This window comes from Aulostomus chinensis, chromosome 14 (assembly GCF_037954235.1).
Source record: "Aulostomus chinensis isolate RoL2024-O1b breed Wild chromosome 14, RoL_Achi_v1.0, whole genome shotgun sequence".
In the NCBI taxonomy this organism is placed as follows: Eukaryota; Metazoa; Chordata; class Actinopteri; order Syngnathiformes; family Aulostomidae; genus Aulostomus; species Aulostomus chinensis.
Window position 1 is genome coordinate 1,556,336 of NC_141333.1, and position 24,760 is coordinate 1,581,095.

General features: G+C 46.6%; 1 protein-coding gene across 4 annotated transcripts in view; it reads right to left on the reverse strand.

Moving 5' to 3' along the window:
* Nucleotides 1-309: 309 nt before the first annotated feature.
* pik3r3b (phosphoinositide-3-kinase, regulatory subunit 3b (gamma)) overlaps nt 310-24,760 on the reverse strand; it is a 138,840-nt gene continuing 114,389 nt past the window's right edge. For 2 of the 4 annotated variants that reach the window (XM_086225385.1, XM_086225386.1), the window contains 8 exons: nt 6,463-6,595; nt 5,019-5,117; nt 4,676-4,856; nt 4,210-4,335; nt 3,809-4,128; nt 1,999-2,073; nt 1,680-1,850; nt 310-899 (listed from right to left, as the gene is read on the reverse strand). In XM_086225385.1, coding sequence (XP_086081511.1) covers nt 701-899; nt 1,680-1,850; nt 1,999-2,073; nt 3,809-4,128; nt 4,210-4,335; nt 4,676-4,856; nt 5,019-5,117; nt 6,463-6,595 — 1,304 coding nt within the window. In that variant the 3' untranslated portion in view covers nt 310-700. Of the gene's footprint in view, nt 900-1,679; nt 1,851-1,998; nt 2,074-3,808; nt 4,129-4,209; nt 4,336-4,675; nt 4,857-5,018; nt 5,118-6,462; nt 6,596-11,250; nt 11,384-15,153; nt 15,596-24,760 lie in introns of those variants that run through there. The other 2 variants (XM_086225388.1, XM_086225389.1) reach the window with 2 other exon arrangements.

Consider the following 24,760-nt stretch of genomic DNA (forward strand, 5'->3'; position numbering starts at 1 on the left):
TCAGACTACAAAACCTCTGTGTCACTTGCGCCCCCCCACCCCTCAGCAGCAGCAATCTACATGGAGGAACGCTTGACTCAACAAGCGTCCGTTGTCTCGTTATGCTACATTATTTTCATACGGAAAGGGATAGAACAGACATGTGACATCATCATCATCATCATCATCATCATCTCCTCTTGCATTAACAACAAACAAGTTGGGAGTGAACAAAAGGAAACATCCGAAACATGAAAACGACTCCAGGAACAAATAAGAAGGTTGTAATAAAACGATCGGAGGAGGTGGAAAAGCAAAAACAAGTTCAAACGGGAATGTTTTGTTGTGGTGTGAGTTTCTGGTCTGAGCTGGAGTTTAGGTAGCAGCGGGTCAACCTGAAACTCTGAAGTCTCCTACTCCGGTTCCTTCTTTCCGTCGCTTATTTTCTTCCTTCCACATTCACAAACATTTAAAACTTCCTTGTGCAAATCAAGCAGTCTTTAGAAAGAATGCCCTCCGAAATTGTTCATGTAAAAATATAGAACTCCAAGGTGGCTGACGTGTGTGTTGCAGCAAGTGTTTAATTTGTTTCTATCTATCTATCTTTCGCTCGCTCACTCAGGTGTGTGGGTTGCTTTGTATCTCAACCGTTCTCCCTTCTCCCAAAAAGGGGGAGGAGTTGGTTTGTTGTCTATGTGGGGTGTGGCTGGGTGGGTGTGGTTCATCTGCGTCCGGAGGGCATCTGTGTGTAGACGGGGTAGGCGAGGCGTACGTTGAGCGAGTCGTTGTGCTGCACCAGCGAGGTCTGGTGGTAGTGGAGCACCAGGTCCTTCAGGCTGCTGTACAGGTTGTAGGGCTCTGCGAAGCCGAAGCCCCGCGGCGTGCTGTAGATGACGCAGTGTTTCACCTCGCCTTCAACGCTGAGGACACACGGAGAGGGAGGGACAGAGGTTAGATCACGCCGGCAGGTACGTCTGGAAACGCTGAATAGTTGGGACATCGTCAATGAACATCTCCTAAATTTTCATGGAAAAGAAACTTAATTAATAGGAATAATTTCCTGTTCCAATAGGGACCAGTGCAACACACGCTCACATTCAGCAAGAACCACGTCAGCCACAGAACGACCAGCACATTCTAGAGATGCAGTGAAGAGGCAATGTGAAGAAAACCCAGAAATACAACAGCTGGGCTGCTGTGACGGTCATTTCTCAACGGACAGTAGGAGGAAGGACCAGTTCAACTGCTGCTGCTTCTCTGAAGACACCACAGTTCAGGGACAACCAAGAAGACGACGGCGGTGAGTTTCCCTGAGGTTCCATCTCCCATAATGCAGATTAATTCAGTTCTAAAAAATGGCAAAAACCACCTCAAGCCAGCCCAAAACATTTTGTTTTCAGTTATTTTCACGCATTATGCCGTTTCCATAAAAAAACAAAACGCACCAAACCGCCAAATGTGCTTCAAAATGCCGTCATGGAAACGCCGCTACTTCATGGAAATGCCTCTCCTGAGTGTCTTGAACCGTTCTTTAAGGTCATGTTCTTGCAACGTGCGGAATAAATGGAGAGTGATAAAGCAGCCACTCTAAGCTTTTTTACAAGGTTTCAAATGGCTGCTAAAATTAGTGAAACTTTGCTGTGCTATCTATGCACGTGGTCCAGCGTCTCCATGGAGACGAGACGTGTGTTTGTACTCACACAACTGAGCAGGCGTAGCAGCCCTTCTTGCTGCTCTCTCGGATGAGGAACGCTCCATCTGGCTTCCCGTGGAGCAGCTCCTCCGCCTGCGTCCTGTTCAGGTCACCGACAAACCAGCTCTTCTCATCGTAGTGAGGAAGGTTCTCATCTTCCTCATTCACAAAGTAGCCTCTGTTTACACACACACACACACAACTTAATCACTGAGGAAAACATCTGTTATATTTAAAGTTCTCTGATGAAACAAAGACATAATTTAACGTTGGACTAATTTTCTCGCCAAAATTGATCAGAGACTAATTTAAACGTGGACACTCACTCGTCAGTGTTCTCATTCTTGATTCCCAGCCAGTCATTAATTCGTTTCTGGCGAACTCCTTTGTGATTGAGCCAGCTGGGGGGGGGGGGGTTAGAGAGAGAGAGAGAGAGAGAGAAAGAAAGAGAGAGAGAGTCATTAGTCAAATTAGGAATTTGTTTGTTTACAGTGGAGAACAAAACGCCACCACACACGATCTGTGACGCTGCGGCGTCTCTTTAAGCGGCTTCACCATCACTGTAGCGACCAACAAGTCGGGCTGGTTTTGCTCTGTCACAGCGGCGTCTGCTGCGTCGTCCTGATTCTCGGATTAGCCACCGCCAGCTATTCCCATGTCTCATACGATTGTTCTTCCTCATTTCTGACTTCTTTGTGTCTTTAACCCTTTCACATCCTCACTATGAACAACCACCACTGTTCAACGAGACTTAATTTCATAAGACGAGACCAAAGGCGTTCGTCAACGACTTCTTTTCCCCTGACTAAGACGAGACGATGACGGACAGCACCAATGTTCTAAAAACACTAAGACTGTGCTAATGAATGCAAAGCTGATGCTGATGAATCAAAACAAGACTAAAATGTTTTGCATGAAATAAAAACTAAACAAAAACTCCCTCCTTGTTTTCGTCAACTACACACAAGGAAATGCGACGTCCAGCTGGCATTCGTTTGTGCCAGCGGTTCCTCTTGGTCGTCTTGCTGCGCTCCCACAGCTTCAAAACAAAACTGCACGCAAGAACAGGGACGACGGGAGAGCAGCAACCGTGCTAGGAGGAGGAACGTCGGACATTTGGACCCATTTTCTATACATAGACAGATTAAAAAATAAAATAAAAATCACAATACCTCGTTTTGACAGCTGGGAGTACGTGGGGGGAAAAACCCAGGAAAAATACCAGTAACCTCAAACACATCCAACCCTCAACCAGACACTGGTTGATGACGCTCGTCCTAGAAGCTAGCGTTTTATTAAAGAGTCCCAACACAAAAATAGAAAAGGACTTAACTGACTAAAACTCAACTAAACCACCTTGAATTCTCGTTCGACTAAAACTATGAACTTTGACACAAGACTAAGACTGAATTGAAAAATGGACGACAAAATTAACACGGTGCTCAACGCGGCCCACGTTTGCTTAAACACACGCTGTACATGTTAAACACGCTAACACACAAACATGCTCTCACATACAGAGGTTAGACTGAGGAGACTTTTTCATGTGTAGCAGAAATATTAGAGGTCCCATGTCCCCATTATGCTGGAACAGCACCAATAAATGCATGACCAGGACTTCACCAACAGCTGCCACAGTTTCATGAAGACCAGGATGTGAATCCTCAAATTAACTTCCACATGTTGGAAAAATGCCTCATCTAGTCATCCTTCCAGGAAACCCCCATCCAGGAATTCCACGTTCATCTTTCAACCTTCGACACATTCATGTCTGAGCTGGTCTGTTCAGCGCAAGCAGTGTAACAGTCTGCTGTTGTCACAAGCGCCACAGAGCGCCACAACCATACGAGGACCAACGAGTCTGTTCATCACAAGACTTCCGCCCCTGTGCTGGAGAACTTCCAGCTCCATGAAACAAACTCTGGAACTGTCCAGATGCTAGACCCTGGAAACGTATTATTTTGTTGTTGTTGTTTAATCTTTTCACTGAGCCAGGATCACGTGAGAGGTTGATCTGGTCATTAGGAACATCTGATCCATGTCCACTGATGGAAGTTCTCACTGAATCTGCAATGTCACCAGGATCAGACTAGAATGTTGGGGCTGATTTGTGATGGCGAGTACTTCTACACTTACACGAGGTATTGGTCCCTGATCTTGCGGAGCTGTATGAGGTCGGGCTTCAGGCTGTTCATCTTTTTGTCTGTCTCACGGTTGTCCATGGCTTGCGTCTTCAGGTCCTGCTCCAGCCGTACCTTGCTGTCGTGGATCTCGCCGAGCCGAGACTTGAGCTTCTCGTAGTTCATCATGATCCGCTCGATCTCCTTGTCGTTGCCCTCACGGCGGAAGCGCTCAATGTAGTCCTTGCTGTAGCGCTCCTGTGTGTGGCACTGCTCCTCGAAGATCTTGATGGTTTCGTTGAAAGCTTCGATGGCCGTCCGCTTCATCTGGATCTCCTGGTGGGCGAGACGATGAGGTCACAGGTTGGAAGCAGAAACCAAATAACCAAAGTGAAACAGAATGAGAGTCAAACACACCTGCGAAGTCTTTGTGTATTCTTCATACAGGCGGTCGTACTCTTTGCTCTTGTCCTGGTACTGATTGTGGTATTCCTGCAGCTTCTTGCCCACAGCATCAATATTGTCCTCCTTCACCAGCTGGTCCTGAGAGATGGAACAGAGACAGAAGGCGTCAAAGAACACATCTCTCATAGAGACTGAGGACAGGACAACAAATGATGAGTGGTTCATAATTCAGCACAGGTGTGAGCAACTGCCTTGGACTTCCTGTGGTAGATTTGGAGATTGTTAGGTGGTTGCAGCGGTCCAGTTACCTGTCAACCAATCACCTTTGCACAGCCAATATTACAACCATCACCTGATAACTACACAAATAAGACACAAGCTGCAACAAACTTATTCTCTTACCAGTATAGTAGTGTGTGTGTGTGTGTGTGTGTGTGTGTGTGTGTGTGTGTGTGTGTGTGTGTACGTGTGCGCTAACCTGCTGGAAGCGAGAGATAGGGTACATGAGCTTGACGTCCAGCTTGGTGTTGTACTGAGCCAGGGACTCGTGTCTGTAGTGGCTGATGAGCTCAACCACCGAGCTGAAGGTCAGGGGGTCAGAGAAGCCATACTTCCCGTCTCGGTGGTAGATCTTTATCAGCTTGTTGTTGCCCCCTTTCCTGCACGCCAAGAGAGAACAGTGGTGAGCACGTCTTCCAGTTTTAGCTTCTCTTTATGCAGTGTGCTTCTTCTTGATTCCTCTCAGTCTGTAGCCAACTGGGGGGACCGCTGGGAACCCTCCGGGGATTTCAAACCCATTTGTGACTCTGTGGCAGTGTTACCTCAGTGTGAGCGTGTAGTCGCCCTGCATCTTCGTGGAGGCGTCCCGAACCAGGAAGGTCCCATCGGGCATGTCTCTGAGTTTATCATTCACCTCCTCCCTACAGACAAAAAGAGAGGGAGAGAAAGGTGTTGGAGCTGCACAGGCGACGCTGTCAGATGGTGTTCATTTGAAACGCCTGCCTCCAATTATCAGAGGCAGGCAGTGAGGACTTGCCCCTCTGCCACACACTTCAAAGTCAACAGTTCATCATTTAGCGATGTTGGGAGAGGCTGGGCGGACAGGTCCCAGCCAGCGGCGTGTGTGTTGAAGGTGGTAGACCGGCTGTCTGCACTTGTGTGGTTATCGGGGTGGGGGGTGTTGACCTGCTTCTACCTCTCGATGGAGGAGGTGAAGACTGAGGTCTTAACTGGTAACAGTCGCAACCCTTGAGGGTTTCCCCTCATGATCAGTAATTGAGGTTTTATAAATAGGAAGAAATCAGAAAGTGTCTTTGTCTCCTGCTGGTGAAGATTTCAGCTCAACTATGTTTGATTTAATCTCTGAGCTGGGAGCAAAGAATTCACTCTTGAAATCATTTACCCAGTACTTCACTACAGTTCAATTCACTGGACAAAATGTACATCTTAGACATCAGCCGAAATCTTTCTGATCAAGATCAGATAGTTAAAAAAACCCTTAGACACTAGAAGGGAGGCGCTCACCAGGGCCAGTGCAACACATCTTTTTTACTGTGCTGAAGAATCTGGACCAAACTCTGATGGGCTCTTCCTCAAGTCATCTACCAAGTTGAATGAAAATTGGCCAGGCAGTTTTTGTGTTATTGGTAGTTTTTGTGCAGTCCAGCTGATGGATGCACAAACAAACCCACAAGTACAGCAAGAAACCTCAGGAGTTCTGACCCATGAGGAATTTGCTTCCTCCTCAAGGCACGATTAGCAACATCAAATAGAAAAATGACGGAAAACTGAAGCGTTTAAAGACATTTTACAAACTGGGTTTTAAGGCTGATATCATACAAAAAAATATTTCAACAATATTTTGACCAGTGGTTGCTTTGGGTTTGGTGATGCTGATAATAATTAGAGGATGTGTCAGTCAGAGGCTGCCTCAGCAGGGGGGTCCGTGAACTCAGCGAGTGCAGTGTTCCTTTGCTAAACAGTTTGTTGTGGTTGTCAACATGTAAATCATCAAATATGAATCAATAGGTAACACTGGAGCACTCACGGCACTTTAAAACAATTCTAGTGTGATTTCCCGTTTCTTCATTTCTGATAAAATAAAAGTAAAATCTCATGTAGTCTCTTCATTCACATTGAAAGCATTGTAAATGCGTTATACTGCACTGAAGACAAGTTAGCATTCGCTCATCTTCTAGCCACAATTGTGCCGTTTCCGTGGAGATGCAGGACTTTATATTGTGTGTGTGTGTGTGTGTGTGTTACCTGGATATGTCGCCCCAGTACCATTCAGCCTCTTGCAATGAGCCTCCCGACCCTCCTTCCTTGCTGCCGTTGCTGCTGACCCCTCCAACCCCTGAGGACGACTGCTGGGGCTTCGCTGGCTTTGGAGGAAGAGCTGAAGGAGAGAAAGAGAAAGAGGGTGTTACTATTGAAACAGTTGCCATGTTTCCTGTAAAACTTTGCTTTGGTGTGTTGCATTTTTTCCATGTTTCAGCTTCTTCATTCACATGTGCCCACTGAGAGGTGTGGTGCTGATTTAAGCTGTTCCAAGATTTTTACCACTTCAAAACTTATAAAATTTGCTTTGATTACAAATAAATATGAAGAGAGACATAATTTTCCCCGTAAAACACCATGACACCACAGGAGCAGCCGTGGCCAGCAGAGAGCTGCAGAGGAAAGAGTCATGAGCCACACAGGAGAAACAGTGGTGTGACAAACGTCACCCGTCACCCCCCCCCACACACACACATTTAACGTTATCAGCTGCCCGTCGATGATCCTCTTTCCATGCAGTTTTTCATGTGCTGGGACTCCTCCTCCCTCTAACCTCCTGCTGAGCATTGTCCTGTTAATCTTCTGGATTTGTGATCACGGGAGCAGATCATGGTGCGACTCTGGCTGGATCCTGACCTCTCCCTTTTTGGCTTACATCATATTTATACAATAAATTGTCCCAATACATTTTAGTAACCTTCTGAACATAACTGGCGAGTTTGAAAGGTACATTTTCTTGTACAAATCAAATTCCTGACTACCAAAAGTTATCTTCGCCTACAATTGCTCCTCATAACGTGTTGTTAAATTGTAAATACTTCAGAGTCAATATGTATTATTCCAATACTGGAAAATCTTAAATTGATACTATGGTTTTTAATTTTTGGAATTTAAGTTATCAAAAGTAATACAACTTTGACTGTGTTCTCATGCACTGACCCCATTTTGAGTCCTCCCTCTTGTCATGACTGCCCCATCAGTTTCAAATTAAACGAGCTATGGACCAAAATCTATTGATTTTATTTCATTACTGTTTAAAGACTTGCCACTCAACTGTGGTGTGACTTCAAATACTTTTAACAGTTACAGGACAACGACTGTTGGTATCTGAATGTCCAAAGACAGCTTTGAATATCCAAACAAACCAGAGTAGCACTTGAACGTCTGGAGACGAGGCTGACACGCTCCAGCTCCTGTGTTTGCTGCCAAGCTGAGTGCCAAATAGTCTGCCCGTGACCCAGAATGTACGCGTGTACGTACACACACACACACAATTAAGGAGACTGGGGTTTGAAGTCTCCAGGCACATCTGGATACAGTTTAAGAACAGCAGTATAATTACAGCAGAGCTCCTACATCACAAATCAGTTTATGCTCGTATGCATCATTCAAACCATCTGTGTATGAGCACGTGCGCACATGCACGCACGCACACACACAAAATGTGGACAGAATCACTTGAAAAAGGGGAAAGTACACTGATGATTGTGCTTGAAAAACACCACCAGTGGCGCCTTTTTCTTCTGCCGAGCGCTCACGTGAGAGAGGCTGGAGCGTCCGGGAACATTCTGACATCCCAAATTACCGGACGACACGCACATATGGACCCAAGCAGGGGAATTCCCATCCTGCACAGGCAGGGGGGGAGCTGAAGAAGGCTGGAGAGATGATACCAGATATAATTTGTGTGTGTGTGTGTGTGTGTGTGTGTGTGTGCGTGTGCGTGTGTGTGTAGTAACGGGATCACTGCTCTCAGTAAGTGTTAGCATCATCATGTCGCTCTCCTTCGCTCCAGTTTTATGACCTCCAAACACTCACTGTTGCACTCACACACCTGCAACAGTAAAAATGTCTCTTTAACACAAGCTGTTGTCCACTTGGGGGCAGGACAACAAGATGAAAAGCACCAACTAACATCCAGTATTCTCTCACACACCAACACGTGTACTTTTTATACATCCATCAACAACAAGGTTTTACAGACTTCTGATCCTTTAAGAACAGCGTTAAGTATCTTTACGACGGTGATGTCAGGCCTCACACACCTTCGTTGCTCCTTTCGAGCACTACTAGGCTTCCTAAACCACTAACTTCTACATTTGCCACATCATTATTATAAAATCTTGACCTTTGGTAATCGTTGCCTTAAACAAAATGACAAATGATGTCTATCCCAGTAGAAAGTTGCTTCACAAAAAGGAGTCAAACTCTAAAAAGGCTGCTGATTATTAACTGACAGGCCTTTACATCTCCTCGCTCACACACTGCATGTAAGAATTAGGGTTATTGCCTAAAGGTTACCACATTATGGGAAAATACCATTTGAACAATTATGTGTACAATAAAATTGATTATGTATGCATACTTTGCAATACATGTACATGATCTGAAAAAAAAAAGTTTGCAGAGGCTCACTTCAGCCTTTAGAACCATCAAAGATGTGCTTATGGCCTTGCAGCCACTAGGGGGCCCCACGACCACCCTATGAGAAATGGTTTCTTCAACTTAATTTGTGACAAACCAAAGTCCTGTTTTGGTGCTGTGTTCAGATGAGGTCTCCACATACAAAGGGCTGAAGGTGAGGAGCGAGGCCCTCTTGTGGCCCTCTATGGCCTCAGACTATCCTCCGCTACCTCAAGACGTGAGTGATTTCTCTCAACTCCAAAGATAATTTACAGAGGCGATTGCTGATAACCACGAAACCTTTTCTCATTTCAGGCACAGAAAAGCTGCAGTAGCGCCGAGTGATGACGGAGCACGACATCAGGTCCTCCTTCTCTTCTCCTCTCTTTGTTCTCCGTCAACCACTCATCACATTTTCCCTCTCCTACATTCTGTAATGCCCTTCCAGTCCTCCCTTTCCTCCCCTGGCTCTCTCTCACCATCAGTCCCTCACTCAGACGCTGAAGCCAAAACTGTCACTCTGCAGCTGCACCGTTTCCCCTCCGTCAGCACTTTCTGAACTCACGCTCATGCACAAGCACACGTGCACGTGCACTGCCATGCACAAACACACAGTCGCTGGCCACCGCTCCAGGAGCACCTGTAATCTAATACAGCAGCTCTGCCATGCCCTCTGCTTTTATGAAGCTGCAACTGTTGTTGACACTGTCAGAATTCTGGGATTTTCAATATAGTTGAGTCCAGTTTAACACCAGTACAAACTACAACCTGAACAACCAACGTGTAGTTTTAGCTACAGGTGTATCTGGGGACGCAGTCTGAATAAACTTTAGAGGGATGTTCGCTTGTATGGAAAAACCTCAAAAAGACCTTTTTATAAAACAGCTCAGGCACAATTCATGGAGGGTTTGTATGCTGTTCCCAATGTGGAAGTTAACAGGACAAAGACCAGGACAAAGACAGCAGGCTCACCTGGGAAGCAAGATGCTTTCATTCACCCAAATCCCCTTTTTGTTGCTGTTTAACAGCTGATTCACTAAAATCGTAGGTCTGTCAACATTGCCGTCATTGTTCGCACAAGAATCCAGAACCCCAGAAGTTGTTTTTAAAAAGATATGAAAAGAATGGGATGTGGGCTTGCAACCATCAAAAATGAAGGATAAGAACGATACTTAATTCATGCTTAACTTCTTATTTCACAACAAAACACAGGACTTGAAAAACCTCTGTCCAGCTTTAAAAAAATCTCTTTCACCAATGACAACCACCTGAGCAAGGAGGGCAGACTCCAAAAAACACCATGAAATATAAAAGTAGTCAAAATGTTACAGATCTGTGGAGAAATCACAGGCAGAAGTACTACAGGAATCCTGAGATCGCGCGAGAGGGACGGTGAACAAAGGCGACCATCAGCACAGCCCCCTCCTCCCCCTCAGCAGACAAAGGAGCAGTGCTCAGTCACACACACGCACACACACACACACACAGTGTGAGCTCACTTGTCATCACATGCAGGCAGAAACCCACAGCTCTCCTGAACAATGACCGTCAACACGGACTGACACGCATGCTCACATTCACACACACACACAAAACACTAAAAGCATCGAGATGAGCCTCGTTTAGCACCGTAAGAAATAAATCACACATGCCCACAACTCCAGCTGCTGCGTGATATTATGAACATCTTTGCAACAAGACTTCCTGCCAAATAATGCACAAAAGTACAAAATGATAAGCACACTGCCCGATTGAACTGCTCCGAAGAATTCTGATTCTCAATCTGAACTCAGCTTTACATGTGAAAGTCAGGAGCTGCAGGTGGTGTGTGAGGATCTGGAGTGCGTGGGTGTGCTTCAGCGTCACGGCTATGAAAGCACACACACCCCTCAAACATGGGGATTCCTGATAGATTCTCAGTGGGACAACAGATAATGAACATTTTATCATCAACACATCTGTTGATTTTTTTATGAACACGTGGACTTAAATTCAAGAGGAAAATCAAAAAGTGTGAGTCAAGTGTTCCCAGAGGCTGAGCCGATGTCTCAACTGCAGAGAGCTGAGCTGAACTATGAAAACAAAGAAAAGTCCTGACAGATTAAAAGCTGGAACTACAACTGTTTTCTATCTTTGTTATGATGAACTGCTGCACCACTTAAAAGTGGTCCCATAAAAGTTGCAGCAGAGAGAACAAACTGCAGGCTTTGGGACGCATGCTGCTTGAAAAGGAGGACGGGGCTGCAACAAAGCAGGTACATGGACTGAGACCGGAGAACAAAGTACCAAGAAAAGCAGGAACAAAAGATCTCAGAAAACGGCTGCAACAAAGGAAAAAAGAGTGAAAGAGCAAATGTGCACATCTCTTACCGTCCTCCACCATCGTGTTGTCTGTTAGCTGCATGCTGCCACTCGTCTCTCAGCTGTTTCCCTCCTCCCTCCTTCTTTCTCTCTCACTCTCCCTCTCTCAGATGCTCTCTCTCTCTCTCTCCCTCCTCAACCTCCTCCGCCTGCCGCCACCTCCTCCTCCTGCTCTCTGCTCCGTCAGAATGAAGAAAAGAGCGAGCCAGGCTGATCCTAAAAGACAGATGACTGGCTAACTAATCCCTGGATGGAGGCCCGCCCCGGCAGCCAATCAGGAGACATTCTAACAGGGGGGAGGAAAAAAAATGGGGGCTGGCCCTCATAAGAGAAAGAAAGGAAAAAGGTGGAGTTACTGTGCCATATAAGCGTTTCTTCCAGGACACAACAGCCTCCCCCCCACACGTGCGCGCGCACACGGCTACATCAACAGGTGCTCTACAACGCCCACTTCACACTTCAGTGTTTAAAAATTCAATTAATTAACTTAAGATTTGTCCCAATTTATCAGTCACAGGTGAGAGTATTTATTTGGTCTATACAGAACAAACGTCAGTGACACCAAGTGATCAGGGTCTTCAAATTCTTTTGAAATGAACTTTTTTGTTCAAATTAAGCTCACATGTATGTCCATGATATGAAAAAAATAAAAAATTAACAAAATGAGTATTCTATTCCTTTGGCACATTTTTGGGCGCTTTTTCCTGATAGCTCCATTCTTTCCCTGAGCAGAAGCCACATATTAACTGTATTTCAATATCAGAAAACTACTGGCATCAGCCATAATGGTCCAGAATTGGTGTGGCTTTACAATGGCGGTGTTTTTATTTGTTGAAGGTCAAACATTGATCAGTGGTTGCTGTTAGGATGAGTTATCAGATCTGGAATATTGGAATCGGGTGCCAACCAGGATCCATTGCACAGGGGAATTTATGCTGTTCTCGGTGGTGGCAGTCCAGCATGTTCTCTCTGTGTGTGAACTGCATGCTTCCTTAGAGGATATGATCCTGATTAAAGCCTCTTATCACTCAGCAACACATATGGAAAGCAAACATTCAGAGGATTATGTCTCTTATGGGCCACATGTCAATCCAATCATGTAAATGACGATTATGTCCTGTACACTGAGGCTTTCACATCAGATCCACACAGCTGCTGACAGTTACTGTAACAGCAACTCCAAAACCCTGCAGTGGCATCTTTTAACCAGTTTGCTGAAATGCTTCATGTATTGAAATGTTTGTCATATTTTCTAAACAGCTCAATCTGCTGAAACAGTTGAACAGCACTGAAAGGGCAGTTAGTAATGTGCACCATGTCGGCCTGATGTCCTAAAACAAAGCCTGGCATCTCCACAGAACACTACAAAGGACTTCAGTTTATTGTCATCGATAACAATAGTTATAGATGTTCTCCTTGTCAGGGTGAATGCATCCAGAACACAAGAATGAAACACATATCAAATCAAACCGATGTTAGGCCACATCATTACTACAGACAACAAATCATGATCATGTTGTGTTTCCACACTAATTAGCCATTAGTCGGGGCATCTTTTATTACATAATCACATGCACAGAGATTTGGAAAAGTTACTTAATTTCACAAAACATAAACCCAGATGGACGAGGCACCTCAAAGAAACTTTTGGACATAGGGAAACAAAGTCAGCCCAGATCAAGACATCGATGATGTGCAGGCAAACTCTGGTCTGCTCCTTGAACAGTAACATCCTGGTGATTTTCCATTGAAAGACGAAACTCTTCGTTCACTACACGCACAAAGTTGCCAGTGGAAACGCAGGCTTTGCCCTCCCCCGTGGGGGGGGGGGGGGTGTACTCCACCTGTGCTAATCATCCTGCACACAAAGACAACACACACTCTCACACACACAGACACCATAACTGCCACAGAGGCTTTCACATTTCAGTTCCAGGGTAATAAATATTCTAATGACCATCTGCGGGAGGCTCGTCTTCTATTCTCCCCGGATCTCCCTCCTGATCCCCTCCTTTCCTCTCACCCTTCACCTCCCATCTCTATCATTCCAACCACTTCTCTCCATCTCTCAGCCTCCACCTTTCTCTGAAGCGCCTCACATTACAAGGCAGGTAATGCAGAGACAGACAAAATACGAGACAAAGACAAGCTGTGAGTCAATTACATCCTGCGCCTGATAAAAAGATGCTTGAGCTGATGTGATTAATGACAGGATGAGCTCATCCAGGAGCACTGGAGTGATGTGTAACACACTGCAGGTAGCAGCTGCAGAGGACCAGCATCTGCATCATCCACACACTCCAGCCCTCACGGACGAGCAAGGCTGCCAACGCTCCGCATTCAAGCCTACCATGTAGTGAATGATGCAGAAAAAGCTCAAATTTTGAATTTATGACTGACAGCAGAATTAAAGAAATGCAGTGATCAGAATTTTTCTAAGAGTTGACTTCAAATTATCCAGGATTTCACAGTCCGGATAATGACATACACACATGTATGTGTGAATGAGTACAATAGCAGCAATGGTCCAACGGCAGTTAAGAGAATGACCAGAAAAGACCCAGTGTGAGGCATTCATATCCCCAACCACCGTCCATTCACTCCCATGTAGGAGCAACACAATGCTTTACAAAGGGGCAGACCAGGCACAACGCAGTGCACAATAAAAGATTCAATTCTTCTGTTGTCACAAGAGAGGAACAAGGGAGCCGTTAACTTTATACAAGCAGAGCGAGGCTTCAAATGTTGCACCAGGCCACTTCACTTATACTTCAGTTTAGCTCCAATGAAAATAATCCACACAGGATGCAAGCAAAGGCTGGCGAGAACCCAGCGGAATCGTCCCCTGCTCGCTGCCACAAACTTCTGGGTGAAATTACATTTTCATGCATGGTGAGTTTAGGTGCAATCAATGTGATATAAAGGCAGAAATACTTTCTTTGACAGAACATCTCAACCTGGGGGGATATTTCTTACATTATCTCTGCCACAGATAATGCTGCTCTTTATGGTGCCTGCAACAGCGGTTCTCAATAGAGAGATGGAAGAAGAGAAAGAAAGAAGGGGGAAAAGGGGACAGAGCTACCGGGCAAACTGAATTCAACAGCGCCTCCTGGACACAACACAACGTCCCACATCTGCACCAGGATCCATTCAACACACTGAGGGGGGAGGGAGTCAAATGACACTGGCACAATTGCCGAGGAATGAATGAATGAATGAATGAATCGTTCAGTTCTGGGTGACAGTTGGTTAGACGGGGACACAGAGACTTATAGATGCTTATCAGTGAGGGACATTATTATAAAAAACCACCACGACCCTTGCCAAGCCCGGGTTTCATTCAGCATCCCGGTCCCATCCCCCCGTCCCCGGATGAGCTGATTTGGGATGAAGCCGTTTCACACCGATTTTTTTTTTTTTTTTTGGGGGGGGGGGGGGGTAGCAGATAAAATAATCCGGCGGCTTTAGTGTTTAAATCTGAACGAGTAACACCGCCGCCGTGTCGTGATTTCATGGTGCGATCGCCTCCAATAATCTGACTGGCAGAACAGGACACCGGCGTCACTGACTCGTTTTAAACGGGATTAATCTCACGCGTTTATACACGCCACCAATGAAAAAAAAGAAACAATAATAGCGCTGTCGTTTGAGTTTTTAAATCAAGTGAATAATCCCGAGCTAAAGTTCCTCGCGCCTCTCCTCATGCTAGGCTACAAAAATGTCGCTAAAAAGGGCCCGTAATGAGAACATGACACGGCATAAATCCCGGGAGAAACATCCCCAAATGTCCCCGCCGCGGGGGTCGAGGGGCAGCGGCGGGCAGGATGTACGCTTCGAAAAACTTTCCACTGAAGCCAACAGCCCCCCACCCCCCGGGAGCTAAGCTAACTTCCCGATAGCTCCAATTACCTGGCGGTTGGTCCATTTCCAGGTAAAATATCAGCTCCGTTGAGTAGGGCATCATCACGTCCCTCCAGTCTCCTTCCTCACCGGCTTTCTCCGTTGTCCAAACTGTGTTATACATGGCTGGTTCGACTTGACAATCTTTATATGTTTAAAAACAGGTTTCTGAAAAGCGGCGTAGAACACTTGGTTCGATCAGGTCGTCTATCTATCTACTTGGGAGTCTTCTATCTGAATTCCCGCTTCAGACTGAAATGACTTAAACAGCAAGCACCGGGCTGCCCCCTCCGACATACTAATGATGTCAGTAAGTTGGAGCTCTTCATGAAGACCCTCTACGTGGGTATTCAGGTAAATAAATCGTCCTTCAAGCGGCAGGGAAGTAGATGCCAGCTCTACATTTCAGTCCCATCGCCCTCTCCTCCAGTCAGCTGCTGCCGCCGGCTCGCTCGCCTCATTTTAAGAAGAGCACTGACAAGAGAAAGTAGGCTGAGGCTGACAACGGCTGGGCCAAACCATTCCGCCACACCACAGAGGGGGGTTTGGAACCTCCTCAACCGTGACAAGCCTAATCCTAACAAAAATCGTGCCTTATTTAGTGATTTATGCCAAAATATAAAATTGACTTAACTCTTTTAGAGGTTTGGAGATAAAATATTGCCCCAATAAATTCTTCAATATTTATTTTAAACACCATCACACCCTGTCTCACGCTTGAATCGGTATCCCTTTGTCTGTGCCCGGGCCCACTGCCAATGGAGCCGCTGCGCGCATGCTCAGAACATGCATTTCCAAAGCCAGTAGGGAAATTACTTCAGCCCCTGAAGAGCGAGTAACAAATTCTGTGGTTTTCCACTAAGATCTTCACCTTCCTGATGTTTGTGACTATAAATTACCGTCTGCTGGATCAAATAGTTCCCTTGTGATATATAAATATCACTTGAGATATATAAACCCTAATTCACATAAAGAAACAGAATTTTCCATGTTTTATCCAATTTATTTCAAGTCACTTTACATTCTCTGAATGTTTTACATCTTTGTCCTTTTCATAACTCATGCAACCAATTATTTCCATATAGGTATGGAAATCAACTTGGAACAGAGAAAGCAGAGAATTATGTAATAGGTTTCAATATTATGCCTTATTTGACGGGTGGCCCGGTGGAGCAGTGGTCCTCACTGTGGCCCCCCAGCAAGAAGGTTGTGGGTGGAGCCCTGGCTGGAGCACGGGGTCTTTCTGGGTGAGTCTGCATGTTCTCCCTGTCCCTGTGATTCAGCAAACTCTCCTCAAACACGAGTACATAGTGCATTTTTTTCCAGGGTTATTTCCTGTCATGGCTTTTGTGCGTCTGTACATTTTTACAGCTCTAGGACTGCATACGCAAGGCTGACTCGAAATTAACTACAGCGACCATTTTACCACGAAGAAAAATAAACAATCCCAGCAGACTTTTGAATTAAGGATGTGCCCAGTGATATTAAATATTGTTCTTAATGCCAGCCAACCCCCTGTAGTAAAGGCTCCAATGAATTGTTCTAGTATTGTCTTTTTATCACAAAGCCTGATACAACTGCTTCCGCTCTGCAAGCTCCCTCATTGTCCAAAAACTATGAAAACATACCAGTCATGCTGCCAGAAATATTCACTAGAGCACTGATTAATGAATTGTCAGCAATGAAAATGTTCCACGACAAATGAAGCAACAGTTTCGCTACAAGCTGGAGTGCTTTGAGAGGACTGGCTTTGGGGAAACGAAGCCACAAACGTGGAAGGGAAGTCAAAGACTGAAGGAATGGGCTCAGGGTTGAGTTCTGCCGTTTCACTGATGAGCAGAAAAAAATGTAAAAATCTCACTGTGCATCCAACCAAGTCTCCTTGTTCAGCCACACCACCATGCAAAGCTGCGACAACGGAAGAGCACACAAATCAAGCGTCATTGCAATGTGGTTTGGAAAATGAGCAGCGGGCCCGTGCTAGCAACTGATGCTAACATGTCTCTATCATAATTAACTCTTACAAATATTCTCAAGCTTGAGTTATAGTTGTGCTACATGGACCCGATGCCATAATCTAATCATGTGACCTGGGCTGTAGGTAAGCATTTATCCCCCTGCAGTGGTCAGATGGGCTAACCCTGCTATTACACCACTCAAACACTGGGGTGCACTAGTTCAGGTGTGACGGCTGTTGTATTGAGTTTGTGTGTATTTCCAACGATGCCACCTGAGCAAACAGTTTTGAGGTTTTAGCTAATTAGACTTACAAAATAAAATGGAGGAAAGAGCTCAAAGAAGGCGCAGGGGTGGTAATACAGGAGGACGAGAGGCGTCAGGAGGTCGTCACCACATCCATGAGACAGGAAGTGACGTCTCCAGGGAGGTGAGCATCAGGCTCGCACAGCTGTGGTGTCAATCTAGCACACAACTATCAAGCAAGCTTTACTCTTTCACATCACCCCCTTTTGATTTTCAAACTTCTGCTGCGTCATGTGATCAGAGGTAGTTTATATTTCAAGAGGAAAGGGGGGCACTAGATCTGACAGTGGAGCAGTCAGAGTCATTGATACGGAAGCTTAACTGTGAGCTTAGGGACGCTGGAGAGGTGCAAACATGTATTTAGGAAGCCTATAATACAAGGATTACACACACACACACACACACACACACACGTGCACGTGCGTGTGCGTGCAGCTACAATGGATATTATGAGGTGACAGGATTGTCGGCTCAGGTCTGTCGAAGGGTTTATGCGCAGGGCTTCGATTTGTTTCAGCTGCTATCATCAACACCAGGATGCTGCATGTAAACCAGAACTGACGATGGGACTTGGAGGCTCATGAAGACAGAACGAACAAATCTGGTTTAAGGGGCAGTTGGGATGTGGTGAACTGGGGTTGTATGAGGGGTTCCTGGATACAGTCCTCTCTGCTTCCGTGGATACGGGTCAGCGTGTCTCCTGTGCAGAGAGACACTCGATGTTGTTCTGCTGAAGTTACAGAAAAATATATTGAATCCACCAAATTACACAAAAACCTAAACATCGGGTTACCTTTATACTAAGTTCCGAACACCGTCAGCACAAGGGAGGCTCTCTGGATGAGGGCTTAGAGCCCAGGGGAAGAACATCACTGACATGTAAACAACAGTAACCAGAGCACTGCAGAACAATCCTGAGCGTCAGAGCGCCGCTGACTCGCCGCCGACCCACAACTACTACACAAGGTCCCTGATATTTATAGCCCAACGAAGTAATTTGGCCATTTTGTATGATGAAGTACTTCTGTTACTGATGCTTTATGTAGGGTTTCCTGAAAGTACTTAAGGATGTGTGTCGGTCCAGATCTCGTCTGCTGCTTGTCAAACGCACAGATTTATTCAGGTCTCTAGGAGCCAGCGACACTTGGGATAACAACCTCCTTCATACCAGGTCAGGAGGAGAACCTCCCTGTGCTGGCGGGTGGAGGCTGGTCAAAGCCCATGAACCACAACCACGCCTGACACCAGAAAGTGGAGCACTCAAAGACTTAAGCAGAGAGAACAATGGCATTACCATGATCAGTGGCCCCCTGGAGCTCACCCTGGAGACCCAGACTGCCCCGTCACACCCTCACCCGCATGGTAATCTGCTGTTCAACACCACCCATCAATACAATATGGAGTAAAAGCAAGCGCAGCTGCTCGCTCGTCTGCCTCGTGCCCTACTTCACCCTACAGGGGAGGTCTGCCATCCGCCCACCCATGATCCATCCATCCACCCACCCATGATCCATCCATCCACCCACCCATGATCCATCCATCCACCCACCCATGATCCATCCATCCACCCACCCATGATCCATTCATTCATCCACCCGCCCATGATCCATCCATCCACCCACCCGCCCATGATCCATCCACCCACCCATGATCCATCCATTCATCCAACCGCCTATGATCCATCCATTCATCCACCCGCCTATGATCCATCCACCCACCCACGATCCATCCATCCACCCACCCATGATCCATCCATTCATCCACCCGCCCATGATCCATCCATCCACCCACCCGCCCATGATCCATCCATCCACCCACCCGCCCATGATCCATCCATCCACCCACCATCCATCCATCCATCCATCCACCCACCATCCATCTATCCATCCACCCACCATCCATCCATCCATCCATCCATCCACCCACCATCCATCCATCCATCCATCCATCCACCCACCATCCATCTATCCATCCACCCAGCATCCATCCACCCACCATCCATCCATCCATCCACCCACCATCCATCTATCCATCCACCCACCATCCATCCATCCATCCATCCACCCACCATCCATCCATCCATCCACCCACCATCCATCCATCCATCCATCCATCCACCCACCATCCATCCATCCATCCATCCATCCACCCACCATCCATCTATCCATCCACCCACCATCCATCCATCCACCCACCATCCATCCATCCATCCACCCACCATCCATCCATCCATCCATCCATCCATCCACCCACCATCCATCTATCCATCCACCCACCATCCATCCATCCATCCACCCACCCACCATCCATCCATCCACCCACCATCCATCCATCCATCCACCCACCATCCATCCATCCACCCACCATCCATCCATCCATCCATCCATCCATCCATCCACCCACCATCCATCCATCCACCCACCATCCATCCATCCATCCATCCACCCACCATCCATCCATCCATCCATCCATCCACCCACCATCCATCCATCTATCCTACCACTCTGAACTCATCTGCCTTGAGAAGAAGAGGCAGAGTTCTCTTCCTCCCCCCTAAAAAACTAAAAACTGTGTGTGTGTGTGGGGGGGTGAGGTCAATGACAGAAACCTATTTAATGCAGAAGAGACATTATGATTGATTGATTGTGTGTGTGTGTGTGTGTGTGTGTGTGTGTGTGTGTGTGTGTGTGAAGTTGTTTCACAGATGGCTCGTGCCGGACACACACACCCCAAAGCTCGTCTCTGTCAAGTGTGTCAAACAGGTTTAATTGCTGCTGCTGCTTTCTGTGTGCATGTGTGAGTGTGTGTGTGAGTGTGTGTGTGTTTGTGTGAGTGTGGCTGCACAGATGGATCCCTAACAATGACACAGGAACTGGCTCTGCTCTTCGTCATACAAAAGAGGAGGAGGAGGAAGAAGGAGGGGTGATGCTGGGATCAGTGGTATTAATCTGCGCTGTCCCCGGCCATCAGCACACTGCTCCCCATTTAACCCTCCAACAATGGCAGCAAGTGGCCTATTTGATAGCGTGTGCATAATCACATATGAAGAGTGATCACATGTGCACCTCCAACGATTCCAAATAAAATCTTGAAATCCAATTAACTCCGTCATTACCTCATATCCTCTGGTAAACATGCTTGTACTGAGCGAGCTGCCGCTCCACAAGCACAGCTCCACTTTTATGAGTTGTTTACTTTGACATCGACACTGCGGTGACAAACGTGGACCGTTGACAGTGTCCAGAACGGCTTCCTGATCAAGCTCGCCATCGTTCACTTCTCCTCAGTCAAAGCAGATGCTCCCCAAAATTTATAGTGCTCCTGTATTTTGAGCTTTATGGTAGATTTATTGAAATTGTCCTGACTTCTGCCAGGGACACACAGTGACAGGTGATACAAAAGCAGGTCTTCCAGGCCTTCTTCACATAGCACATTCCAGCTAGCCATCATTCTCGTCCTATCTTCACTGCTACAAAACAAGCCACACCTGAGAATACGAGTGCTCCTGTATTCCAAACTTTACTGTAAAACAAGTGAGGAGGGGTCTTGAGAAATGACTATCCAAAAAAAGGAGTTTCACTTCCTACTTTGCACTTTCACCCTTTTTTTTGAAAAAGGCAAAATTCATTTCAAGTCAATGTTTAAACTTTTTTGGGTGTAAAATTTCTGTCAACCTTTTCCAATGTGAAGCTACAAAAACCAACAACTGTTGAGGGAAACGGGGGTGGCGAGGCGCTTGTTCAGAGGGAACGTTACCGAGTCACCTAGTAGTAGTACTAGTAAGTATATCTGAGCATGCTAAATTGTGCGTGTGTTTTTTTCCCCCAGCGGTGTGTATGCATGTATGTGTATAAATAAGTGCATATAATTTGAGAAGAGAATGTGAGTGACAGACAGAGGAGCCCAGGTGAGCAGCGGTCAGTTGTTGAGTTTGTCATTTCTGTCGCCATGGAGACCCAAAAGCGAAGCCACAATGTCTCTTTAAAGGGGCTTTAATGTCTGGAAGCTGAGGTCAGATACCACCTGCTGAGATAAACACAGCAGGGAAACAAATCCACGCATACGTGATTGTTTTAATCATGCGAGCTCATCAAACCACGAGCCCTTTGACCTCAGCTTAGACTCAACATGTCAAAATTCAGTTTGACGTGACGGACTGACGGGGGGAGGTTTTTGTCGCCGCTGTGCTTGTTCCTGGAGGAGTTTGGATGTAAATCCATAGAAAGAGTGTGTTTCTGGACCTGCTCCACTTGCAAAGCGTCACCAGGAAGCTGTTGTTGTGATTTGACACGACAACTAAAACTGACTTGACTTGATATGATTCAAACGTTGGAGGCTTTGCTGGAATTCAGAAAAAAAGGTGTGAGAGCCGGCGCGAACTCGCTGAACTGGTCCTGATTTAGTCTAGCTGAGCCTCCAGATAAAGGAGATGTTTAAATTTGGAGCAAATCTGAGGCCAAAAACTTCCACGGGCTTCTCTTGCTGCTTCAGGACAGCCAGTTCAGTAAACTACTCTTCTCCATGAGTGTGTGTGCAGGTTGGGCTCTGATTATGGTTGCGCGTTATCTATCTGTGCGGCGTACATGTGAGGTCAAACACCACCTGTGCCTCGAGCTCCCAGCAGTCACATCAGGACGCGACGTCATTCCCCGCAACCACCAACGTAATCGCTCAGCTCTTTTATTTGCAGCTATTGTACTTGGTGGAATGAGATAGAGAGGCAGACGCCGGGAGGAGAGCGGCACGCTGACACGGCTGAACGGAGCTACCGTGACCCTCCGACACCTGTGAACACACCATTTATCTGTGCTGTTGTGTGTCTACATGAAACCTGCATACATTCATATAAATGAGATAGACTAAACGTCTTCGTTACCAGAACCGGGACACTCCAGTCTCTGCTGGCCTCACTAAAACTCCTGGGGGGGGGGGTCATGCTGCAGCTGGATTATACTGCATGGCTGTCGAGAATCTATTCAGTCCAACTGTGATGACTTTGACTGATACTGTGAAATGATTTGTCATATCAGAGGAAATGTTAATTTTCATTCATTCATGATTCTCATTTCCATTGAAATTCCCGTTAGGATGGAAACGGCGTCATTTCTTCGGGGACGTGTATCAAATCTAGACGTTCTCTGGAACCTGACGTGAAGGCAGCGCCCCAGTTAACCCCAGTATCTGCTCTAAACTGGTATTTTCACACACAGTTAGCCTTCGACAAATAGACTTGGAGCAACTACAGGGACCATGATGTGTTTAAGGAATTTAAGGTTTTTGTTGTCCTTGTAATGTTCGCGTCTACTAGATTATACACGCGTCTTGCGTATGTTATTATTTTGTTTGTCTGACACAACGATGATCAGTGATGAAACGGATCTTTGCGGTTCAGTGGTCGTTGCAGGAATAAAACAAGTGACCACGGCGACTCTGTAGACGGTTTTACAGGAGCTCAACTATCAACTCGAACCGAGCGAACACGGTGGATCCAGCGACATGTTTGGATTGGTTTGAGGAGGCGGAGTGACTGAGGTGTCACTGAGCAGCGTGAGGACTCGCTAATATCTCACTGGTGACTTTCTACTTGAGAAAAGATTGGAGTTTTTCTTCTCTTTGCTTGTGTTGACAAATGGGCATATGTGCAGTTTTCAGTCTGGAGTTTTATAGGTTTAATTGGTCCCCTGAGTGTGTGGGTGTGCGTGTGAGTGCACTGTAATATAGCAGTGATTCAGAAAGAGACACAATAGTGTTGTGTATCTCCCCAACACACTCCCCAGTGTCACAGAACCATGACTGTACAATCTATCAACCACCGAGCATGTGGTTAAAACTCCTCGCTTTTCCCAACGTAAGCCTGCAGATTGCACATTTGCTGTCATGGGAGAAACAGAAGCAGTCAAGTGAGGAATAGAGGGAGGGAGGGAGGGATGAATGGGGGGGTATGGAGGGAGGGAAGGCAGGATGGGGGAGATCTAATCTGCCCGGCTGCAGTGCTAGACTGAAGCAAACGACACAGGAGAAGGAGGGCGATGGAAGACAGTATGGGCTCCATTTGTTTTCAAGTTTTGGTGGGAATTAGAGATAACATGAGTGTGTGTGTGTATGTGTGTGTGTGTGTGTGTGTGTGTGAGTGTACAGTGATGATGAGCCTGTGGTTCGCTCGCTGACTGCTCTATTCCTGAGCTTATTATCCGTGGCCCTCAGCTCCTCATATTTTGTCTGCTGCTGTAATCACCAGAGTGGAAAGTACAATTTAACTGTAGACACGAATAGGCTTCTAAACATAGACGTGGATGAAGCACACACACACACACGCATACACACACGCACACACACACACACGCACGCACACACACACACGCATACCCACACACGCACGCGCACACACAGTTGCATAATCCAATGTGGCCCTTTGCTATATATTATACATCAGCATTGTTGGAGGCAGCAGGGAAACACAGTGTCATCCGCCTACATCTGCGCTACAACCGTGGCTCAGATCCAGCCTGACTGGACCGTCACCGCTTTGTTCTCGTGTTTCTTCAACAACGTTGGAGTTGTGTTGTCGTTGTGTTGTGTACTGGCTCACTTGACATGAGGATTACTGCTCAGGTGTGCCGGTTCCATCCTGACAGACTCTGCTGAGCACAGATGTGTTCATCATTATTTACACCGTCAAAATGCGGCACATCCAGTGAGTTTGAAGGCTCCTGTTTAGTTTCCTGCCTGAGAATTCAGGCTTCAGGTTCCCCCCGGCCTGTCACGTTGCTCCGAGCCTGAACACGTCATCGCTCAGCTGTACACTAGAGCCTGACATTTGGATGGGAATCCCGTGGGTCAGGATTTCTGTCACGAGTCACAGGAGTGGGACGGGACGGGACGGGAGGGGAAATCCACTGCCGTGTCAGGCTCGATCACACACACTGTGCTGAGAGGTGACTTGTTTCCAACTGTAATTCCACTACACAGTTTGACGGGCGAGGGAAAGAACATTCTCGCGTCCTCAACCTGCAACGTCTCTCGTTTTGTCTGGATGATTTTTCATGTTGCGTCTGCCGGAGTTTGCTCGTTCCCTCTGTGCTGTGGCCCGACTCGTACGGTGACACGGAGTGATCCTACAGGCTGAGCCAACTGGACTTTGGGGGGAACGGAAAAATTGATCCGTCCGCCTCTGAGCCGGCAGCATGATAGCCACAGAGCTGTGCCGACGTACGAGGGACCGTTGGGACACTGGAACAACTGGAACTGACGTGCCAGGCGTCTGCTGTGAAAGACCAGAACACCAATTCAAGGCGCGTAACAAGTTAGCAACCTAGAAGGAAAACACTCAGGAGTCCGTCCGGCTTGTCTGAAG